This window comes from Rana temporaria, chromosome 4, assembly GCF_905171775.1.
Source record: "Rana temporaria chromosome 4, aRanTem1.1, whole genome shotgun sequence".
In the NCBI taxonomy this organism is placed as follows: domain Eukaryota; kingdom Metazoa; phylum Chordata; class Amphibia; order Anura; family Ranidae; genus Rana; species Rana temporaria.
Window position 1 is genome coordinate 86,137,798 of NC_053492.1, and position 24,886 is coordinate 86,162,683.

General features: G+C 43.1%; 1 protein-coding gene across 5 annotated transcripts in view; it reads right to left on the reverse strand.

Annotated features, from left to right (window-relative positions):
• Positions 1-24,886, reverse strand: part of HPCAL1 (hippocalcin like 1) — a 292,954-nt gene that overhangs the window by 34,533 nt on the left and 233,535 nt on the right. For 4 of the 5 annotated variants that reach the window (XM_040348609.1, XM_040348608.1, XM_040348606.1 and 1 more), the window contains one exon: positions 7,882-8,284. In XM_040348609.1, coding sequence (XP_040204543.1) covers positions 7,882-8,259 — 378 coding nt within the window. In that variant the 5' untranslated portion in view covers positions 8,260-8,284. Of the gene's footprint in view, positions 1-7,881; positions 8,285-20,163; positions 20,237-24,886 lie in introns of those variants that run through there. The other variant, XM_040348607.1, reaches the window with a different exon arrangement.

Genomic DNA, 24,886 nt, shown 5'->3' on the forward strand with positions numbered 1-24,886 from the left:
AGGTGCGAAGAGCAACATCCTTTCTCATCCCCTTTGTTATTAAATGCATTGAACACTTTCAAAGTAAAGTGAGCAATCTCAGATGGACCCCAGAAGAGGCGTATTGTACAAAGAGGTAATAGCAGACTCCTTGTGCTACCTATATGTAGACAGCACTTTAAAGTTAGGATATTAAAACATTGAAGGGCAGGATTAATATAAGCTAGGTACATAAAGTTTAATTCAGTTCTTGCAAAGATGCAGCTTTTGTATATTTTTGGAGGCGCACTGCATTAAAGTGGCCATAGACAGGCTGACGTTTTCCTGAGAACAGCTCTCATTGTGTGTGAATTGTAGTCTGTTTCCGGTTCTTAGCTGACAGAAGTGGAACCCAGAGTGGTGTTCTGCTGCTGTAGCCCATCTGCTTCAAGGCTCAAGGTGTTGTGCATTCAGAGATGGTATTCTGCATACCTTGGTTGTAATGAGTGGCTATTTGAGTTACTGTTGCCTGTCTATCATTTCAACCCAGTCTGCCTATTCTCCTCTGGCATCAAGAAGGCATTTTCATCCACACAACTGCCACTCACTGGATATTTTCTCTTTTTCAGGCCATTCTCTGTAAACCCTAGAGATGATTGTGGGAGAAAATCCCAGTATTTTCGCAGTTTTTGAAATACTCAGAGCAGCCTGTCTGGCACCAACATACATGCCATATTCAAAGTCCTTTAAATCAAATTTCTTCCCCATTCTGATGCTCAGTTTAAACTTCAGCAGGTTGTCTTCACCACAGCTAGATGCCTAGAGGCATTGAGTTGCTGCCATGGGATTGGTTGATTAGCAATGTGTGCTTTAAAGTGGTTGTAAACACATTTAAATATTTTTTTTAAAAACGAACACCTGCAAGACAAAGGCATAATGAGCTAGTATGCATAGCATACTAGCTCATTATGCAATACTCACCTGGGATCGAAACCCCCGCTGCGGTGCCTGACACAGCACCAGCCGGCGACATGTCTTCCTGGACTTACTTTCTAGAATTGCGGCTGCAGCGCTGTGATTGGCTGGAGCTGTGATGTCACTCCCGCGCATGCACGTGGGAGCTGCATAACCTCCTTTAGAAACGGCGCAATCGCTGTTTCTAAAGTGCGCCTGCGCCGTTGTCTATGTCGCATGCACCGTAGACATCGCCGTCTGCCCCTATTGTAAATATCTCCTAAACCGTGGAGGTTTTAGAGATACTTCGAGCACCTACAGATAAGCCTTAATCTAGGCTTACCTGCCTAATAAAGTGGCGTGTGTGTGTGTATTATATATATAAAAATGTGCACTGAAATATCGTGTGAAAATTGTGTTTTTGGCAGGCGGCCGAAAGAAAAAGAGATGCAGATAATGAAGCCGAAATGGTGAAGGGGTGCGCCTTGGGTGCCGCACATGTGCCCTCCCCTCCCTCCTCCTTTCCTTGCGAGTGCCAGATGCAGCCTCACCAGTGCCTGGTAACGCAATCTCACGCTGTGTCACAGAGCTGGATTGAATCACCGGGCAGCACTAGAACAATGTCCCACCTCCTAGACCGGCTCTTGATCCATTGCTGGGAATCATTGTGCCGTGTGTCATGGGAGGGGGGGGGATATTGTTGCCGCATAAGATCACGCTACCAGGCACTGGCGGGCTACATCTCATGGGCACTGAGGCTGCATTTGATCTCTTGTATCATGTCTGCAGTCTCTGACAAGCTCCTGTATCATGTCTGCTAGAGGGTCACCAAATGGAAATTTTGACAATGAGAGATTGCAGACATGATGCAAGAGATAGTCAGAGATTGCAATTTTCTTTTAGCTTTTCTTGCACTAAAGGTGCCAATAATGTCCAACAATAAATTCATATTCATTTTAATTGATGATATTAATCACTTCCCTACCCGCCCATAGTCATATGACTTCCACAGATGGGATATCCCATCCTGGGTGGACGTCATACGACGTCCTGGGCTTCCCGGGCGTCTAAGGGGCACGCGCGCACCTGCGGCATCGTGCGGGACCCAGTGCGCGTGCCCCGTGACACCTCCTGTCAGAGGTGAGGAACCGATGTTGTGTTCCCAGTATAGAGGAACACACATCGGTCTCCTCCCCTTGTGAGTCCCCTCCCCCTACAGTTAGAATTACACACTAGGGAACATATTTAACCTCTTCAGCGACCCCTAGTGTTAACCCTGTCCCCTCCAGTCACATTTATACAGTAATCAGTGCAGTTTAATAGCACTAATCGCTGTACAAAATGTGAATGGTCCCAAAAATGTGTCAAAAAAGTGTCCGATATGTCCGTCCCAATGTCATGGTCACGATAAAAATCGCAGATCACTGCCATAACTAGTACAAAAAAAAATTATTAATAAAAATGCCATAAAAAAGTCCCCTATTTTGTAGAAACTATAACTTCTGCCCAAACCAATCAATATACTCTTATTGCGATTTTTTTTACCAAAAATATGTAGAATACTAAACTTGAGGAAAAAATTATGTTTTTGTGGGGATATTTATTATAGCAAAAAGTAATATTGAATTTATTTTTAAATTGTCGATCTATTTTTGTTTATAGCACAAAAAACAAAAAAACGCAGAGGTGATCAAATACCACCAAAAGAAAGATTTGTGGGGGAAAAAAAAAGGACATCAATTTTGTTTGGGAGCCACGTCGCACGACCGCGCAATTGTCAGTTAAAGCGATGCAATGCCGAATTGCAAAAAGTGTTCTGGTAAGGAAGGGGGTAAATTCTTCCGGGGCTGAAGTGGTTAATTAAAAGTGGAATATAATAGAATTATATATAAAAATATAAATATTTTTTAAAAAAACTGTCGTTTTCAGCTAAATGCATCCTTTATTTTTTTCCGGTACCAAAATGTCCTAAATTATATATATATATATATATATATATATATATATATATATATATATAAACACACACACACACACACATACACATACACATACACACATATATATATATATATATATATATACACACACACACACACATATATACATACATACATACATACACACACACACACACACACACACACAGCATCTCACAAAAGTAAGTACACCCCTCACATTTTTGTAGATATTTTATTATATAATTTTCTGTCCCCTCAAAATAACTCCACACAGCCATTAATGTCTAAATCACTGGCAACAAAAGTGAGTACACCCCTAAGTTAAAATGTAAAACTTGGGCCCAATCAGCCATTTTCCCTGCCTGGTGTCATGTGACTCGTTAGTGTAATAAGGTCTCAGACGTGAATGTTATCGCTCTCATATTGGTCACTGGATGCTGAATATGGCACCTCATGGAACTCTGAGGATCTGAAATTTGTTTTAGCTCTACATAAGGATGGCTTATAAGGAGATTGCCAAGACCCTGAAATTGAGCTGTAGCACGGTGGCCAAGACCATACAACGGTTTAACAGGACAGGTTCCACTCAGAACAGGCCTCGCTATGGTCGACCAAAGAAGTCGATGCACTTGCTCAGCGTCATATCGAGAGGATGTCTTTGGGAAATAGACGTATGAGTGCTGCTAGCATTGCTGCAGTGGTTGAAAAGGTGGGGGGTCAGCCTGTCAGTGCTCAGACCATACGCCGCACACTGCATCAAATTGGTCTGCATGGCTGTCGTCCCAGAAGGAAACCTCTTCTAAAGATGATGCACAAGAAAGCACGCTAACAGTTTGCTGAAGACAAGCAAACTAAGGACATGGATTACTGGAACCGTGTCCTGTGGTCTGAGACCAAGATAAACGTATTTGGTTCAGATGGTGTCAAGCGTGTGTGGCGGCAACCAGGTGAGGAGTATAAAGACAAGTGTGTCTTGCCTACAGTCAAGCATGGTGGTGGGAGTGTCATGGTCTGGGGCTGCATGAGTTCTATCAGAACTGGGGAGCTACAGTTCATTGAGGGAACCATGAATGCCAACATGTACTGTGACACACTGAACAACAGCATGATCCCCTCCCTCCAGAGACTGGGCCGCAGAGCAGTATTCCAACATAAAAATTACCCCAAACACACCTCCAAGATGATCACTGCCTTGCTAAAGAAGCCGAGGCTAAAGGTGATTGATTGGCCAAGCATGTCTCCAGACCTAAACCCTATTGAGCATCTGTGGGGCATTCTCAAATGGAAGGTGGAGAAGTGCAAGGTCTCTAACATCCACCAGCTCCATGATGTCTTCATGGAGGAGAGGAAGAGGACACTCCAGTGGCAACCTGTGAAGCCTTTGTGAACGTCATGCTCAAGAGTGTTAAGGCAGTGCTGAAAAATAATGGTGACCACACAAAATGGACATGTTCACTTAGGGATGTACTTCCTTTTGTTGACAGCGGTTTAGACATTAAAGTGCTTGTAAACCCTTTACAACCATTTTGCGCTACAGGTAAGCCAATAATAAGGCTTACCTGTAGCTACCCAGGACATCTCCTAAACCTGCACGGAGATATCCCCTGTATTTGCATGTGCCGATGTCACTGGCACATGCGCATTGAAGGAAACTGAAGCAATGGCACGTATGTGTGTACCATTACCGGCGGCTCAGGCTAATCACAGCGCCGGAGCCCATGATACCCGGAAGCAACTGCGGGAGAGATGTCACCGGCCGCAGGGGGGTACGAGGACCGCTGCGGGGGCTTCGATGTAAGGCAAGTAATTCATAATGAGTTAGTATGCCATGTAGAGCTGCACGATTAAATCGTGAAGAATCGAAATCGCGATCTTTTACACTTCCCGATCTTCAAAACAGCATGTCACAATTCTCTCCAACAAGTACAGAGAATTCTCACAGCTGGATGAACAAAATCTCAGACTGCCAAGTTTTAATACAACACGCAAATAAGTGTAAACAAAGTATCTCTTCTTTTATCAAAGGAAAGAAACTCTGGCATGTAGATGAAGGAAGTTTAACCATTTAAAGACCAAACCTTTTCTGACATTTGTTGCTTACAAGTAAAAAAATCATTATTTTCTGTTAGAAAATTACGTGGAACACCCAAACGTGATAATTTTTTTTTTTTAAGCAGAGACCATAGAGAATAAAATGGTGGTTTATTTTTTTGTATAATGTGAAAGATGTTACACCGCGAGAATCGTGATCTTTATTCCAAGCAAAAAAATAGTTATTCTCATTCTAGCCAGAATCGTGCAGCTCCAATGCTATGCATACTAGCTCATTATGCCTTTGTCTTGCAGGTTTTTTGTTTTGTTTTTTGTTTTACTTCTAGGGTTTACAACCACTTTAATGGCTGTGTGTTGGGTTACTTTGAGTGGACAGCAAATTTACACTGTTATACAAGCTGTACACTCGCTACTTTACAATGTAGCAAATTGTCATTTCTTCAGTGTTGTCACATGAAAAGTTATAATAAATTTACAAAATTTGTGGGGTGTACTCACTTTTGTGAGATACTGTGTATATAAAACACACACACACACACACACACACACACACACACACACACAATATTTCTACAATATTGGAACTTTTACGCAATTATGTCCATGTATATCAAAATCTGCCTGTTATTTACGGTGTGTGTGACTTATTTTTAATAGCTCAGTCTATACTTACATTGATCTTTTTTGTTTTCTTATAGGATTATGCTTGGCTAAAATTTACCCAAATTAATTAATAAGTCATGTAAATTATTCTTGTATTGGAGGAAATGTGTTTTGATCTATTTTAGCGGACTAAATGAATTGTTCAGGCATTACGCGACAGACTTCAGATCAGTCCCAACTCATGTACCTTCACAACCCTCTGATCAGCCACAATTCATACATCTTCACCCCTCTTGATCAGCCCAAACTCATGCACCTTTATACCTCAGATCAAACCCAATTCCTGCATTTTCAGACCTCAGATTTATTTGTTATAATGTAACATGCTATGATTTGTTTGCATGCTAGATGGCAGCACAATGCAACAGACTATTCTGATATTTATTCCTATAAAGACTACTCAGCGTTAGCCCACGTAACAAGTTAAAAACCAACATCAATGAACAGGCTCAGTGAAGTAAAATTTTGTCACATGAACATGGTGGTCAATACTACCTGGAAACTGTAGTAAAATAATTATTATAATATATAAAATCTTTTTATTTTTCTTCAGGCCTGTGTGAGGTATATAATACAAAATCGGTAGCAAGACATCTAGCCATTGTACATCTACTTAAAGTCTCCCGCAAGCAGCAACGTTTGAAAGCCACACATGGTCACGGATTACTGGTCAAATGCAATTTAATGCTTTTAAATATTTATTAAATCATTGACAGTATTCTGAATGCAACTAATGTCCGTTCCTGAAATTGCCTTGGCATCAACCTCTTGTTATCCCCTGTAGAGCACCTCAGGGTGGTAAGAGAAGAGCCGTACTCTAAGCCAATCATGTTCATGTGCTGAGAAGGAACATGCCAACAGGAGGAGAGAGCAGAGAGATGACGACCTGTGTCTGCTACGGTTTCTTCACTTTCCAATCAGAGGCCAAGGACAGAGAGGTGAGCTGATCTGCAGTAGAATGAAAAGAGGCCACCGACCTGACTGATATTGTTTGGGAGCCACATCGTACGACCGCGCAATTGTCAGTTAAAGCGACGCAGTGCCGAATCGCAAAAACTGGCCAGGTCCTTTACCTGCATAAAGGTCCTGGTCTTAAGTGGTTAAATCCAAACTCCAGCTTTGCTTTCACTTTAAATCCTTAGTTTGGGCCAAGCTGGCCATCACAAACCGTTTACTTTACTAATATCTGTGGTCGCTGTCAGCTCTGTATAAACAGCATCCAGCATCAACTACACATACAATATGCAATGCTGTGTTCTGGCAGCAGTAGGGGAACGTCCTGTCCCATCCCCAGAACAAAATTGAGTTGGGCTCAACCATTTGTAGGGAACCTTGTATTTTTATGAATGAATACAAGGCTTCCTCCAATTGGCTGAGGTGGAGACTGACAAAGCTTCCTGTGAATGTATGAGCAGTGCTCAGTCTGACATGATTTTGTCCTGGGAGCAGGATAGGAAGTCCCTGTACTGCTGCCAAAAAACATTTCTGAATACTGTATATAGCTGATGTTTATACAGTGCTGACAGCAGGTGCAGCAATTACTAAAGGGAAGTTTGGCCCAAACAAACTATTTAAAGTGATAGCCATGAAAGACTGCAAATACCTTTCCAGTATTTCCATACTGTATGTGCGCAAATACCTGCTCACCCTACTGCTCATGGTGGCTTCATCCACCAGATCGTGCATTGCTACAGAATATAGGAGCCAGCAGGTGGAACCACGATGAGCGCCAGGGGGAGCATGTCTTTACCAAATAGATTGGTACAATACTAACAGAGGACAATGAGCAGTAAAACAAACTTTTCAAGAGATAGGCCACCGAAAAGGTAAGAATATGCACTATGCTGTCAGTGGGTGCTGACAAGGTCACTTCAAAGGGTTAGTTCAGTTGTGGGTAGATAGACGGCTGAATAACCCCCAGCTTTGAATATCTCCTTCCAACAATTTCCTATATGGCAAGTATTGGTGGAAACTAAACCCCATGAACTGCCATTCTGCACTGGCTTGCAAGAAACACTTTCTCACTGAAAAGGATGGTACTTGGAAACACTTGCTCCTGTTGGGATGCCAGGTCCCTAGAACAAAGCTAAATACATTTTCTTCTTCTAGTTACCACATTTAATAGCAAGGACTGGTCTGGTGCAGAACTTCCATAAAAAAACAAACAAAAAAAAACTGGGAACTAGAACTAGTGCAACACCAAGCAGTGTAACATATGGAAATGAAATAATAATGACTTTTCACGGACAATCACTTTGATTTAGCCTACATTTGATCATCCAGCTGCCCTTACCTGAACAATTTCTAACATCTCTCCACGACTTATATATCCATTTCCATCCAGGTCATACATACTAAATGCCCACTTCAGCTTCTGTTCTAGTTTCCCCCGAGAAGTGACACTTAACGCAATTATAAATTCCCGAAAGTCAATCGTCCCATCTCCGTTTGTGTCAAAGGTGCGGAATACATGTTCGGCAAACTTAGACGCATCACCGTAGGGAAAGAAGTTTGCATAGATCTTCTTGAACTCTTCTACGGTGAGATGCCCGGTGGGGCAATCCTTCAAAAAACCCTTGTACCACTCCTGCAGCTCATGGTCGGTGAATTCTGTATTTTCCCGCAGATCTTGCAGAATCTCGGGTCGCAGTTTGCTGTTTTGTTTTCCCATGCTGAGCCTTCTTTAGATGCGAAATCTGGAAACCATAAAAAAATCACATCAATCATTTATAAAAATGTAATTTGAGCAAAATGTTTGAACCAACTGCCGCATGCTCACGCCAGGTCAGTGACTTTAATATATCGAAATGAACGGTCAGCAGAATACCATGGAAACAGAAATGGCTGCCTTCTCTCAGTTTAAGTCACTAGGGGCACCATCTACACAGAGTTTGTATGTTCTCTCTTTGCAGATGTCCTTTGGCTGCTCTTATTTCTCCTTTAATAAAAAACATATACGGATAGCTTCTCACTCAAACCAACTGAAATGTACTGTATGTGAATACTGTGTGAATGGGCAACATACAATTTTAGTGTTTGCATGTCATTATTATATTATGCAGGATTTATATAGCGCCAACAGTTTAAGCAGCGCTTTACAATATAAAGGGGGACAGTACAACTACAATGCAGTACTATAGAGAAGGAATAGGAGGACCCTGCTCATGGAGCTTTCAATTTCATGTGTCATATCCATATCTTCTAACCCAGCCTTTTAACCAGGTTGCCTTCAGGTTTCTTCAGGGGTGTCTTGGCAAATTGCCTAAAAATTTCCCAGATATTGTATACAAGCCAGCATTTGGATCAGGCCAGCCTTTTAGATACACAAAGCCACAGGTTTTCATTGTGCACCATTAGGACTTTCTAGCTGTCGGCATCCAAACAACATCATCAGTTGATAAGGATGACATTCACCTGCACAGCATCCTTGTTTGCCCCTCCCCAATCCACTCCATCAGAACTGGGGCCACATTAGCTGAGTGATAGAGAGAAACTGAGGAAGAAGAGAAACATTGGAATACTAGTCAGTTTTAAAAGAACAGCAGCAATCTGCTTATACAGTATATACCAGGCATGTCCAAAGTTCGGCCCCTTTCCGGTTTAATGCAGCCCCACTGATGATTTGGAGAATATATATATATATATATATATATATATATATATATATATATATATATATATATATATATATATACACATACATACATACATACATACACACACACACACACACACACATATATATATATATATATACACACACACACACACACACACACACACACACACACACACACACACACACACACACACATACATACATACTAGAGGTCGACCGATATATCGGCCGGCCGATATATCGGGCCGATATTCAGTCATTTTGGAGAAATCGGCATCGGCCGATTATTATCCAAATGTGGCCGATATTTAGCAGATCTGCATCAGCAGAGTGTGGAGAAGGAAGGAGGAACATGGGGTTCCCCCTCCCTTCTCCACACTGTCTGCAGAGCAGTGCCGTGTGTGTGAAGGAGAATGGAGCTGTCGGGCTGATGTCGGGGTGGGCGGGACCCGGGGTGGGCGGGACTCAGCTGTCCAACACCAGCCAATGGGATGAGATCATTGGCTGGATAGCTGCTGGGTCCCGCCCACCTCCAACATCACGATGAATCTGAGCTCCTCTCTCTCTCTGCTCTCACAGTTTCACAGCACATAATGTAGCTGAATGTGTGAAACTCTCTCTTCATACAGTTTCACAACTGCTGCAGAGAGAAAGAGGAGCTCAGATTCGTTGCGATGTTGAAGGTGGGCGGGACCCGGGGTGGGCGGGACTCAGCAGCTATCCAGCCAATGATCTCATCCCATTGGCTGGTGGACAGCTGAGCCCTGCCCAACCCGGGTCCCGCCCACCTTCAACATCGCAATGAATCTGAGCTCCTCTTTCTCTCTGCAGCAGTTGTGAAACTGTATAGAGAGTTTCACACATTATCCGCTACATTATGTGCTGTGAAACCTGCCAGTGCCATCTGCTAATGCCAAGCCGGCCAGTGCCACCTGCCAATGCCAACTAGTGCCATCTGTTAATGCCATCCAGTGCCACCTGTCAATGCCATCCAGTGCCACCTGCCAGTGGCAACGCCATCCAGTGCCACCTGCCAATACCATCCAGTGCCACCTGCTAATGCCATCTAGTGCCATCCAGTGCCACCTGCCAATGCCATCCAGTGCCATCTGCCAGTGCCATCCAGTGCTACCTGCTAGTGCCAACTAGTGCCACCTGCCAAGGCCATCCAGTGCCACCTGCCAATTAGTGCCACCTGCCAGTGCCAACCAGTGCTATCTGCCAGTGCTAACTATTGCCAATTAGTGCCACCTGCCAGTACCATCCAGTGCCACATGCCAATTAGTGCCACCTGCCAGTGCCAATTAGTGCCACCTGCCAGTGCCAATTAGTGCCACCTGCCACTGCCACCTTAGTGCCACATGCCAACCAGTGCCACCTGCCAGTGCCATTCAGTGCCACCTGCCAATCAGTGCCATCTGCTTTTGCCAATTGGTTCCATCCAGTGCAATCTGCCAGTGCCAATTAGCGCCACCTGCCAAAAAATAAAAAATCGGCCTAAAATATCGGCCGCAAAAATCGGCATCATATATCGGCCATCGGCCGCCCCAAATTCTAAATATCGGCATCGGTATCGGCCAGAGAAAAACCCATATCGGTCGACCTCTAATACATACATATACACACACACACACACACACACACACACACACACAGTACAGACCAAAAGTTTGGACACACCTTCTCATTCAAAGAGTTTTCTTTATTTTCATGACTATGGAAATTGTAGATTCACACTGAAGGCATCAAAACTATGAATTAACACATGTGGAATTATACACAACAAAAAAGTGTGAAACAACTGAAAATATATTTCATATTCTAGGTTCTTCAAAGTAGCCACCTTTTGCTTTGATTACTACTTGGCATACTCTTGGCATTCTCTTGATGAGCTTCAAGAGGTAGTCACCTGGCGCAGCACCCCATCACTCTCCTTCTTGGTCAAATAGCCCTTACACAGCCTGGAGGTGTGTTTGGGGTCATGGTCCTGTTGAAAAATAAATGATGGTCCAACTAAACGCAAACCGGATGGAATAGCATGCCGCTGCATGATGCTGTGGTAGCCATGCTGGTTCAGTATGCCTTCAATTGCGTCACACAAAGACACAAGGGTTGGAACCAAAGATCTCAAGTTTAGACTCATCAGACCAAAGCACAGATTTCCACTGGTCTAATGTCCGTTCCTTGTGTTCTTTAGCCCAAACAAGTCTCTTCTGCTTGTTGCCTTTCTTTAGCAGTGGTTTCCTAGCAGATATTCTACCATGAAGGCCTGATTCACACAATCTCCTCTTAACAGTTCTAGAGATGTGTCTGCTTCAAAAAGGTGGCTACTTTGAAGAACCTAGAATATGAAATATATTTTCAGTTGTTTCACACTTTTTTGTTATGTATAATTCCACATGTGTTAGTTCATAGTTTTGATGCCTTCAGTGTGAATCTACAAATAAAGAAAACTCTTTGAATGAGAAGGTGTGTCCAAACTTTTGGTCTGTAATATATATATATATATATATATATATATATATATATATATATATATATATATATATATATATATATATATATATATATATATATATAGTGGCCCCCAACAAATCCCTGAGCGGCGCTCGGGGGTTTGTTGGGGGGGGGGGGGTATGTATCGTTCAGTTCTGGCATCCTCAGAGGGAGCGGGACGAGTGCCATCAGGTTACATACAGTGAGAATCTCCTGTTTACTCGGCAGCCTCTGTAATAGGAAGTCCTGTCTCCTGGGCCACCATTGGATCACTGTTCTGTCTATCATATGAGGCAAGACTTTGTATTAAAAAGGCTGCTGAGTAAACAGGGATTCTCCTGTATGTAATCTGTTGGCGCTCGTCCCCCCCCCTTCCTGTCCCCTCCGAGGCTGCAGATGGGCATAGATCAGGCTGCATGCATGGCGATGGCGAGGCTGCATGCATGGTGATGGCGAGGCTGCAGATGGGCACAAAGAAAACAGACAAAGGTATGTAGACTTCATTACATAAGCTGCATGAGCGTTCAAGTCTAAACAGCAGACAGTTTTGGCTAAGAAAGTTGTACAAGATGGGACTACAAGGCGGACAGCAAATGTGCGACCACCTGAATGCTATGTTGGAGATCATAGAGCAGCTACTTGCTATCGGAGAGGACATCAAAAGATAACCATATTGTTGCCCTGCTCTTCTGCAACCTTCCTGAGACATATACTGCTCTTATAAACTCTTTAGAAACAAGACCCGAGCAGGAACAGACACTGGAATATGTCAAAGGGAAATTAATCAATGAATATGAAAGAAGGAAAGAAAATACGCACCACCATGACAAAGCTCTTAAGATGTACAAAAGGTACAAAGTACTACAAGGGAAGCAGAGCTTGTTTTCGCTGTAAATGCATACAAGCAATATTGAAGAAATGGAATTTGGACAGCCGCACTCCGATAAATGCCCTTTTTTTAATGAATAGTCAACGTTCATGTGACAACAGGAGCAGGACAAACAGCTGACTTGTTTCCCAACATCATTATTGCTTAGTCATAATTGTGTTTTTTCAGATTCCGATAAGATCCCTGAGAAGGTGCTTTGCATCCAAAGCACCCCCCACGTTGAGGGCATGTGGCCTGGTATGTTTCGCCTGTCAACTCCCTTTCCTGACCTGCCAGGCTGCATGCTTGGATAAGATTCTGGTATGAATTTGTGGTGGGATAAGGGTCTGGTATGGATTTTAAAAAAAATATATAGACCTGGGGGAAATCTCACGCATTTTTTTTTTTCACAATTTTTTTTTTACATTCAGCAGTCAGTGGTAAACCCTGCTGACAGTTGATGACTCATTGGTTGTTAAAGACGCAGCAGCCAGCTTAAAGCGGTAGTTCACCCTCCTTTCCATCATTAGACCATTACATTCGGCATCGTAGCGTGAGCTACGGTATGCCGGTCTTAAATTTTTAATCCCCGTACTCACTGTGCTATCGATGATTGAAGAATCCGACTCCCGCGGGGAATGGGCGTGCCTATGGAGAGGGAGGATGATTGACGGCCGGCTCTGGCACGTCACGCTCCCCGAAGACAGCCGGAGTAGGTCTCGGCTATTCACGGCGCCTGCGCACAGGCTATGCGCAGGCGCCGTGAATAGCCAAGCCTATTTCGCCTATTTCCGGAGAAGCGTGACGTGCCAGGGCCGGCCGTCAATCACCTTCTCTCACCATAGGAACGCCCATTCCCCGGATTCTTCAATCATCGATAGCACAGTGAGTACGGGGATAAAAAATGTAAGACCGGCATACCGTAGCTCGCGCTACGATGCCGAATGTAATGGTCTAATAAAAAAAAACTTATTTTTTTTTTTTTAACAGGGTGAACCCCCGCTTTAATAGCTATATACAGTGTTTTTAAATGGAAAAAATCCTGAAAAAATAAATAAATACAAAACTCATCACAATCGCATATAACACGACACTTGTGTTTCTGGTGCGATTCCATTGAAGTCTATTACACATAAAAACTCAGGAAAAAAGGCCTAGACCCTTTCTAAAAATGCACCAGCTGCAAAACGCATAGATGTGAACGTGTACCATAGGAAACATGTTAAATGGACTGTAGTGAGTTTCTGCAGAACGCATAAAAAAATGCAAAGGTGTGAACATAGGGTAAGAGGCTGACCCTTAAGCTCTCCAGCCTCTATAATCCCAACAATTAACAGCAGAAAAATTACAGTGAATATGAGACTTAGGGCAAGAAGCTGGGTCACTATGTGCACACCAAAGCACCTTGGGATTTTGAACACCATGGCTGCTGAACGGATGTACAAGAATTTGCAAGCATTTAGAAGTTCCAGCTAATGTATATGGTGCAACAAGCAGATTTTTTTTTTTGCACTTCAAGTTGGTATCAATAGACAAGGGAAGTGTAATTATGCTCTTTATGATCAGTCTGTTTGCCCAATCCAGAGATCTTCAGGAGGCAGCACAATTATGCTCTCCATACACTATTCTGCAAGCAACCAGTGGCTGGCAAATTCCGCATAGACTTCTATGGTGCCGACAGCTAATGTGGCTGCAAAGTACGAATTGACCACATGCAACAGAATCGACCTCCTTGTAATAATGCGATAGAGAGGTACATCAAAACCATTAAACATACTTCAGAAAAATCCAGTATTCAATGCAAAATTACCGGTATTTACAAAAATCAATAACCATTTTACAACCGATTTGGAGTTTTGGTATATCATACTACAGAGACACATAAATATGACCCAAGATAAATATCATTAGACATAAAACTGTAGTCAATACTTCACCCTCAGAGATTAGAAGATCCAGAGACAAGCGGTTTCACTCCCACTTGGTCTCATCACTGTAGAATGGGTTGTAATGATTATCATGTAAAGTGCTATGGAGACAGCCTCACTAAGACAACACGGAGAAAGGGAGATCTGCAAGCCGTACTCTGCAGATAAAACAACAGGGACAATTAGTGAGGCTTGCAAGATCCCCTCCCTAGAGGAATACAGGAGGAATTAGCAGGATTTCCAGGAGAAAACACCGAGAACAATTATAGGTGAGATTTCTTTGAGCTGTTAGAGGTTTATTATATTTCATCATTCATCACGTCATGGATATGCGAACAAATCAATGCAGGGAAACAAAAAAAATATACAACATTTCCAACCAATTTTTTTTTCTGAGCATATATATATGGTTCCTAACAGTTTAGTTCAGTATTTCTTAAAGTTCCGTAGGACCCTGGAGTTTTCTCTTTCACAGCAAATGTGTCAGCTGTCCTGGGTTTCGTTGCCGTGACTTGTAGTGCCTGTTTTCATTATTTTACAATAAAGCTACGTTGGATTGGAGTGCAGCTGTCCGAATTATCTTTTGTTCTCAATTCCTCTTGATCAACCTTAGGGTTCCATGGAAGCCTATTCTAGAGGTTGCGAAGTGCTCCTTTAGGCTAAATTTTCACTAAGACCCCTTTTCACAGGTTTTACCCCCGCTAGCGACCGAGAAAGGGTTAAAAACCATCGCAAATCGCCTCTGCAGAGGCGCTTTGCCGGCGGTATAGCCATGGTGCCCCATTGATTTCAATGGGCAGGAGCGGTGGAGAAGCAGTATACACACCGCTACTTCACCGCTCCAAAGATGCGGCAAGCAGGATTTTTTTTTACCATCCTGCTAGCACACCGCTCCAGTGTGAAAGCCCTCAGGGCTTTCACACTGGAGACAAAGCAGAGGATGTTTCAGGTCGGTTTGTAGGCGCTATTTTTAGCGCAATAGCACCTGCAAAATGACCCAGTGTGAAAGGGGTCTTAGTGCAGGTGGGCAACCATTGCAGTGCAGTCCTACTAAAAGACAATGCCTTGTCTCCTACTTGGCTGGTTTACACCTGAAAAATAAAAAAGTACTGGCATAAACCATTTTTTTTTTCAGCGCAGTGCAAGGCAATCCACTACCTTATACCTTGTATAGAAATAGAATGTAATAGAAATGTAAGTGTGGAACAACACTATAGCGAACACAGACACCGCATTTGATTCGCACCCGCACTGCTGTACCGATCACATGCAATGTCTGTGCAATGCGCAAACTCGCATCAGATTTGCATAAAAAAGGTGCAGGGAGTTATTTTTTTCCCTGCACTGGAATCAGGACACCTGGGTGTTCACACCCAGGTTATCTGATCCCTGTCCAAATCCACAATTTGCACTGCGATCTGTGAAGCGATCTGTGAACTGCCTGCGGGTAAGGTGCGATGCGGGAACCAGCGCTGGAATCGCGCTGGCTCCCGCATCGCTAAATTGTGAACCAAGGCTAATGAAATGTCACAATGACATTTCAATAAAGTCAGTTTAAAAAAAAAAGTTAATGCTGCGATGTACTGTGATCAGCACTGTTGTCATCCCATCACATACCAGTCTCTGTGTGTAACACAACAGTTGGTGTGATAGTATCCTCAGAAAGAAGTGGCAGATTAATCTCCTGCCTACACTGACCACCAATCTGAGGGGGTCTCTTTTACAATGACCATTAGTGTAAGTGGTCACTTTAAGGCTAAGATCAAGGGATAAGCAATTAGCGGACCTCCAGATGTTGCCAAACTACAAGTCCCATGAGGCACAGCGAGACTCTGACAGCATAAAGCATGACACCCAGAGGCAGAGGCATGATGGGACTTGTAGTTTGGCAACAGCTGGAGGTCCGCTAATTGCTTATCCCCGCTAGCCCATCCTGCAAAATGCAGCCTTTTACCAAGCAGGCTACTGAGGCATTGGCATTTCAGTGCATTACAAAGCATCGCCCCTTTTTAACTTTACTTGAAGTGTCACTTGTCATAGTGACGCTCAATTCATGTCACTACACAGCAGCATGGTGCTCCCTTTGGATGTTCTCGCTTTTCCATTTGCGCAAGAAAAAAAAAAAAAGTAAATTTTGTAATGCTTTGGTGAAGGTGGCTGTGTGAGACTACAAACAGGGAACGTTTCTGATTGGTGGCTGTGTCAAATGACAGTTTCTCATGTGGACACTTTGGCACATCCAATTATAGCCGTTAGAAAAACATCAACTAAGTTTCAATCAGAAGATAAATTGAGGGACTGAGTTAAAGTCATAACAGATTATGACTAGGACATCAAAGTTGCTGCAGTATATAATCACTTTTTAATCAAAAGTAAAGTGGATGAAATCCTGTTACTCAAAACGTGGTATAAATATTCAGTCACCTTTAAAAAGAAAACGAAAGCTCCATTTAAATGTAGCTGAACTATACGGAGGTTGTACACAGGTTCGGATATATTTGCATATGCGCAGCTGGCTTCTTTTAATTAATTAATGGCCACGGAGGGTCCAATTTCCTGCTCGTATGTTTTCTATTTTATTGATGAGCAGCTGTGTATTTCTGCATTAAGGGCCGTTTTGCAGCCCCAGAACAGGATGTGTATTTGGCAGCATCTTACCATTAGAAAATTGAAAAGCAACAGGATTTGTTCCCAGCGCAGTGAATCTGCAAATAGAGTGGACACCGAAAACCTCAAATGAAGCCACTAATTTGATAGAGTATGTTTGAGAGGGCCATCGCTAGCAAGACAAGGCAGCATTTCACTCCTGCGCTCTATAGACAGGCTAATCATTTGTTGGGCTGTCAAACAGCAAATGCCAAAGTGTCCATAATGCGGAAAATGTACATCCATGAAACATGAGGGTTTTACATCACTAATTGCCATTGCATGCTTTCTTCTTAGCGGTAGGAATGGGAATAATGTATCCTCCGACGTGAAAAAGCTTCTTAAAGAAAACATCCACTAAAATTGCAGTGCATTCGCTTTCAAAGGAAACCTGGCATCGATGCCATTGCTGACCTCTTTCCATTAATGGATATGTAAATTTAAAGGATATGTAAATTTAAAGGATATGTATAGCAAAAACATTTTTTTTTATTTTTTTTTACAGTGACACGAAAATGTATGTAAACCACTTGGAATCAACTAGTTTTCCATAAACTGATCTGATGCTCATCCAATTCACAGCAATAGACAAACATAATGTGCTTACATCGACAGCACGCAAGATATCTAGAAAATGGCGGCTATGGCAAGCACTTTGCCCCAGTCAATACATTTAAAACCCATCTTTCAGATAACCTTAACCAAAAAAAAAGCACCCGATGCCTGTAATAAGACCTCTCACAGCGCACTGATCCCTGCCGGTCCATCCTCGCTTCTCACCCGTGTGATGCAATATACAGTGCAAGGGGCTGGCGGGATGCAATGCGCCGTGAGAGGTCTTATTACAGCCGCTGCCTGTGCTAGACTGTATGTGTTGCAGTCTTGCAGAGCCTCTCGTGGGGCCCCCCTAATGGCCTCAGCCCTCGGGCAGTGCCCGATGGGCAAGTCTGCCCCTGCTCATTGAACAGTCCACATTCAGTGAAAGTTCATGTACTGCAAATTTTGCAGTACATGAACTTTCACTGAATGTGTACTGTTTAATGAGCTTGTTGCAAAAAATCACATTATTACACTTAATTTATTTAAACCACACTATAAACAGCACTATATTTGATTGGCTGCTTCTGCTTCTCCGCCTATGGAGATTTTTAGGTACCGTCGTCTGTTGCCATTCCATGAGTGTGTGCAATTATAAAGCGTGACATGTTTGATATCTATTTACTCGGCATAACATCATCTTTCACAATATACAAAAAAATTGGGCTAACTTTACGGTTTCGTTTTCTTTTTAAATTCATGAAAGTGTATTTTTCCCAAAAAGTTGCGTTTAAAAACACTGCTGCACAAATACCGTGTGACCTTAAATATTGCAATAATCGCCATTTTATTCTCTAGATTCTCTGATATATATATATATGTATATATATATATATACACATATACATATATACACACACACACTTCCGACGGTCGCATCCATCACGTCACGAGTAGCCGAAAGAAGCCGAACGTCGGTGCGGCTCTATACTGCGCACCGACGTTCAGCTACTTTCGGAAAATCGTGACGCGATGGATGCGACCGTCAGAAGCCTTTCGGAAGACTGTCAATCAAGAAGGAACGCCCAGTCCCGCAGCCCATACCCGGAAGTGGCGGAGAAGATCGCTCTCTAAAAAGGTAACTAGCCAATTCCCCTAGACTAAATGAGCATCCATCTAAGGGTAAAAATAGCAATTTACCGGTGAACCTCCGCTTTAACTTGTAAACACCAAATATCAGGCTTAGTCATGAAAGGGGTATAGATACTATGCAAATCTTATTTGGTGCTTACATGTTGCAACATTGTTAAGGCAACTTATTTACATTCACAATAGTAATTATGAAGAAAAAAGTCAATCTACTAATCAGCCTGGAGGCATTTTAATTAATCAAAGGGCATTAAAAAAAAAAAAAAAAAAAAAAGTTGATACAAAGTATTAAGAGGGGAATTGTTTGTAAACAGTTCTAGCAAGGAACATCATGAAATATTGGCTCTGCACAGGCGCCTACATCTGCTGATAGTCAGTTTCCAATTCTAGCTAAATACTTCCAAATCCCATTACAGAGACTCAATCTGTGGGCGAGTACCCTTCAGGCACATACGGAGAGATATGAGGACATAATAATTGTTTTATGTGACTGCAAGACTTTTTGGCAAATACCATTGTTTGTCTACATGGGCTGATGCACTGTAAGGTTTATATAATTCTATGTAGCATTGGCTAAAAAGGCCTAGTGGCTTTTTTCCAGTTGGCGAAGAAGCCCACACATGCTCTCAGACACTAGAAAATGCCAGAACTGCCAGGTGGCCAGTATGACTCTACTAATGATTGTAACATGCTGTAGTGAACAGCAGGTGGTACCACAACAGGGTATGTACATGGGGTGATGTTAGATCATCGATGTAGTAGATGCAGCAAGCATGTCTCCAACTTTTTTTTTTTTTCAAAATGTCATCTCTAGTTCACACTTGGGTTAATAAAAAAACTGTAGCTTATTTTCTGTGACTTGCCAGTGACTCGCCGTCACCTTAAAATATAGTAAACGGATCACACCTAACTCTGTGGCTTGTCGGACAGCTGACCATCACTTTAAAAGCAATCACATACATAAATCACCTTCAGAGCAAGTTGAGGGCCGAATGATCGCCGGTTTTAATTGAACTGGCTGATGGCATCTGACATTCGGCCCTTGTGTACAGTGCTTAATGCTGGGCTGAAGGCAAACATGGAGCCCCATCTAGTGTCAGATCTCCAATTTTAATGTCGATCTTTCATTTCTACACAATTGCATGGTTTCCTGGATGGCATTAGCAGTGTACCAATGCATTTCATTATCCGTAGTTATTCTTAAGCACTAATGCCCCTTTCACACGTGCGGCTGTTCTGCAGCAGTTAAAAGCATGTTTTGTTATTTTGAAATTCAGAGAATCCTGGCACAGCATTTACTTGCAGTTGTACATCGCGATTCTCTGCGCTTACGCGTGGCTGTGTTGGACCATTCTTGCCATTTATGATGTGCCTCACGTTTTTCTTTCCTTGTTGCCGCTGCTACCTGCAGGTGAAATGGTACACTGCGATTACCTGCAGTTATGGGCAGATAGCTACAGATAGCTGCAATAAATCATTCCTGGACGCAGTCAAATTTATTTTTTCTAACCACACCAAACGCAGTGTGTGAATGTAGACATAGGAAAGCATTGTCTAAGTTGTAAACAGATGTAACTGTAAACATCCCTTGTAATAGAAAAAGAATGACAAGTCCTCTTAAATTTTAGACTAACATGCAATACATTTTTTTTTTTTTATGACATAAAAAAATATGAGCATTGGGCAAAAGTGACGTTTTGACGTCGCTTCCACCCTGCAATGACATGGACAGGTGGGGGCCATCTTCCCCTCACTCAACTCCATATCAGCCCAGGAGAAGGATCCGATCGCCTCCGCCGATGGCTCCGGTAGGCGGTGGAGGGCACCGGAGATCGGCGGGAGACCCTATTAACCACTTGCCAACGGCTGGCCGTCATATGACGTCCTTGGCTTTGTGGGGGTATATCTGAATGATGCCTGTAGCTACCAGATGGTTTGCCGGAGTCTCTATAATCGTCGGATGCCGGGCACGATGTTATGACGTCACTCTCGGCCTCTGCATTCAAACAAACAGCACCGCCTCAGCTGGGAAACCAAGATATTTTTTTTTCAGGCTTCCCAGCCTAGTGGTGAGATGTGGGGTCTTATTGACCCCATATCTCACTGTAAAGAGGTCCTGTCATGCCATATTCCTATTACAAGGGATGTATACATTCCTTTTAATAGGAATAAAAGTGTCAAATTTAAGTAAAATTAACAATAAATGTATTTTGAATTTTTTTAAAGTGCCCCTGTGTGCTCGAACGCATACGCAAGTCCCGCCCACATATGAAAACTGTGTTCAAACCACACGTGAGGTGTCGCCACGAATGTTAGAGCGAGAACAATAATTCTAGCCCTTGACCACCCCCTGTAACCCAAAACATGCAAGTGATAAAAAAATATAAAAATTCAAGCTTCGCCTATGGGGATTTTCAAGTACCAAAGTTTGCCGCCATTCCACGAGCGTGTGCAATTTTGAAGCGTGACATGCTGGGTATCTATTTACTCGGCGTAACTTCATATTTCAGATTATGCAAAACAATTGGGCTAACTTTACTGTTTTTTTTTGTTTTTGTTTTATGCATTTTCCCCAAAAAAACGCGTTTGAAAAATTGCTGCACAAATATCGGGTCTCTGCTAAAAAACATATATAATGTTTGGGGGTTCTATGATTTTTACATGCAGGAGAGAAATGTCAGAATTGTCCAGGTTGGCAAGTGATTAGTCTTGATTTTTTGAGATGCAAATGAACACACACGTCATACTTACCTGCTGTGCAGTGGTTGCACAGAACAACCCAGATCCTCCTCTTCTTGGGTCCCCTCACTGGCACTCTGGGCCCCTCCTTCCTGCCTCCACAGCAAGCAGCTTACTATGGGGTCATCCGAGCCAAGCTGCTGCTCTGTGCGTTTATTCAGCCACGGCTCGGCCCGTGACTCTTCTCTCTCCTCATTGGCTCACTGACTTCGATTGACAGCAGCGGGAGCCAATGGCAGCCGCTGTGTGTCTCAGCCAATCAGGAGGGAGAGTGACAGCCGAGTCGCTCGTGCAACATCGCTGGATAGAGATAGGTTTTTGAAGCATAGAATGCATTAAGATAATAAACCTTCTGCCTTTAGAACCACTTCAAGCCTTTTACCAAAAACTAGTTCTTCAGTAAAGCAAAAATATTTTAAGAGGAAAATGGTTTGTTAAGAGCACAACTGCAATCTAATAAAAAAAAAATTGCAATGAACCACTTCCCTTTCAAATAATTACTGCAGTTTTATTCTCTCATTGAGTAGATTAGGAAGATATGATTACATACAAACAGAACATCAAAAGGCATACGTTATATGAACTACATCCTGGATTAAACCAAAACAATTGAGCTGCCAGACTGCACATGGATTTAATGAGGGATCCTTGAGTTCTGGAAACTTTTTTCAGGGAATGGAATTGGCACTGGGCATAGCTGTAGGTGAATCATTCAAATGTAGTGGAGACCATAACAATTCATATTCACATAGGGGACCAGACCTTCTAAAGCAAGCCTGTACAATCTGATGAATCAAACTGAAACGATCTACAATAGATTGTAAACAACTTTGATTAAACGCCTAAATCAATAGCCAAAACTTTTTAAAAAGTGCAGGGAAGGAATAGGATCTCCGACAGCTTTTACGGATGTATTTTTCCCTGTTGCAGATTTTCTCTTTTTCGGTCTAGAAAAATGAGAGGTGGACCAACACCAGTGGCGGCCCGCCCATAGGGGGCGCCGCCCCCCCTCCTGTAGGCAAAAATATATATATATATATATATATATATATATATATATATATATATATATATTTTTTTTTTTTTTCAGTTGCCCCTTTAAGAAACTTGACATTTTTTTTTTTTTTCCTTTATTTAAAACATGTTTGAGCGCCGGCCACCATTGCCCTATGAAGCGCCGTGTCAATGCAATCTTTAGATTGCATACATGGTGCTTCATATGCGGCTTTTCAATCCCCGCCTATCGAGCGCATTGCAAAGCGCTGATGAGCTTCCCGTCCCCCTGACAGTGCTTCTATTGGCGCTGGGAGGCGGGAGCATTGTTACTTCCGGCCATTCGTCTTTTAGACGAAAAGCGGAAGTGACGTCACGCGGGAGCGCACATCATTTCATACAGCCCGAGCGGAACGGTAAGCCGATGGATGCCTGCCTGGGTTGTTGTGTCACGGCTGATGACTTTGGGGGCGATCAAGCCAATCCTGCACTACTTGATCCCCATCCCGATTGGAGCCTGTTATTGTATATGAAACCTGCTGGGACTTGTAGTTCATCTTCTCATGGAGAAGATGGAGATTGGAGAACTACAAGTCCCAGCAGATTATACATACAATAAGGCTCTGAGGTGGATGGGTGTGTGGATTGCATGCACCTATCAATCCCCGGGATTGATAGGTGCATGCAATCCACACCCATCCACCTCAGAGCCATATTGTATGTATAATCTGCTGGGACTTGATGGGCACAGTGGTGACAATTGATGGGCACAGTGGTGACAATTGATGGGCACAGTGGTGACAATTGATGGGCACAGTGGTGACAATTGATGGGCACAGTGGTGACAATTGATGGGCACAGTGGTGACAATTGGTGGCACAGTGGTGACAATTGGTGGCACAGTGGTGACAATTGGTGGCACAGTGGTAACAATTGATGGCATGGCATAGTGGTGACAATTGATGGCATAGTGGCTGTGTTTGATGGCATGGCACAGTGACTGCATTTTATGGCACAGTGGTTGCGTTTTGATGGCACAGTGGTTGCGTTTTATGGCATGGCACAGTGGTTGCGTTTGATGGCATGGCACAGTGGTTGCGTTTGATGGCATGGCACAGTGGTGATAATTGATGGGCCCAGTGAGGCTGCAATTTTTTTTTTTTCCGTTTGCGCCCCCCCAAAAAATTTGAGCACCAGCCGCCACTGACCAACACCATAGTGCACCGTCCACAGAGCCGATGTAGCAGTCTAAGGATTTGAAATCCCCGCCCTTCTCCCTCTTCTGGGACGGATCAGAGCACTTCTGATTGGTTGGCATTGGTACAGAGAATCTCTCTGATCCATTGTGGAAGCTCCGCAGAAAGAAGGGGGAGAAAAGAGCGGCCTCTACACTGGCTGCGTGGACACCGACAGCTCATCACCCATGGAGTTAACTACAGCAGGGGGTGATGGTAGAGTTGGAAAGGGTGTACAATGTTTGTTTACATTTTCAGAAAAAAATGAAAAAGTGAACCCTTAAGACCCGGTTCACACTGCCGCCTGACAAGTCGTGTCCGACTTAGAAAAAGGTTCTTGTACTACTTCTATACAGAAGTCATTTTGCAAGTCGCCTTAGATGTCGTCTTCATGTCGCCTGGCAGAGTCGCCCCCGAAGTCGTGCCGCCCCTGTGTGAACCGGCTCTTATGCAATGTTTTCATTAAAGTGGAGGTTCACCCTAGAGTTCAATGTGTTTTTTTAGTTACTTTTTGAGCGTTTTTCGTCGTTTTGCATTTTTTCCCGACGAAAAACGTCACTTTGAACGCAAATTTCGGGCGTTCAGAAAAAAGCCAATAAACTCCAAAGCTCATTAACACTAAAAAACGCCCAGGTGTGCATGGGCACATAGGCTAACAGAGTTCAGTTTATGGGCTTTAAAAAAAAAAAAACGCCAATAAACTGCAGTTTATCAGCTTCAGTGTGCATGGAGCCCAAGTAGTCCAAAGAGCGACTTTGCTGTTGCTTAGAGCTTTTCGCCAAGCACCTCTTGATCTGACCCATATCTTTCCTCTTGAAATCGATGGGGGTTTTCGCCGTTTGACACCAAATGCATATTATGAAACAATTAGACAGCTGCTAATGCAAATCTTCACTTGCAGTGATTTGATATAGTTTTATTTGGGTAGTAGTTGTTTGTGCACAGGGGCACTTTGCCAACTGTGCATGCCCTTAGGCCTCGCACACACGATCAGATTTTCCACAGACAAAGCGTCTGACTTTTGTCCGAAGGGCGTTGGCCAGGAATTTGTCCTGCATACAAACAGCACACAATTGTCGGCCAACAAA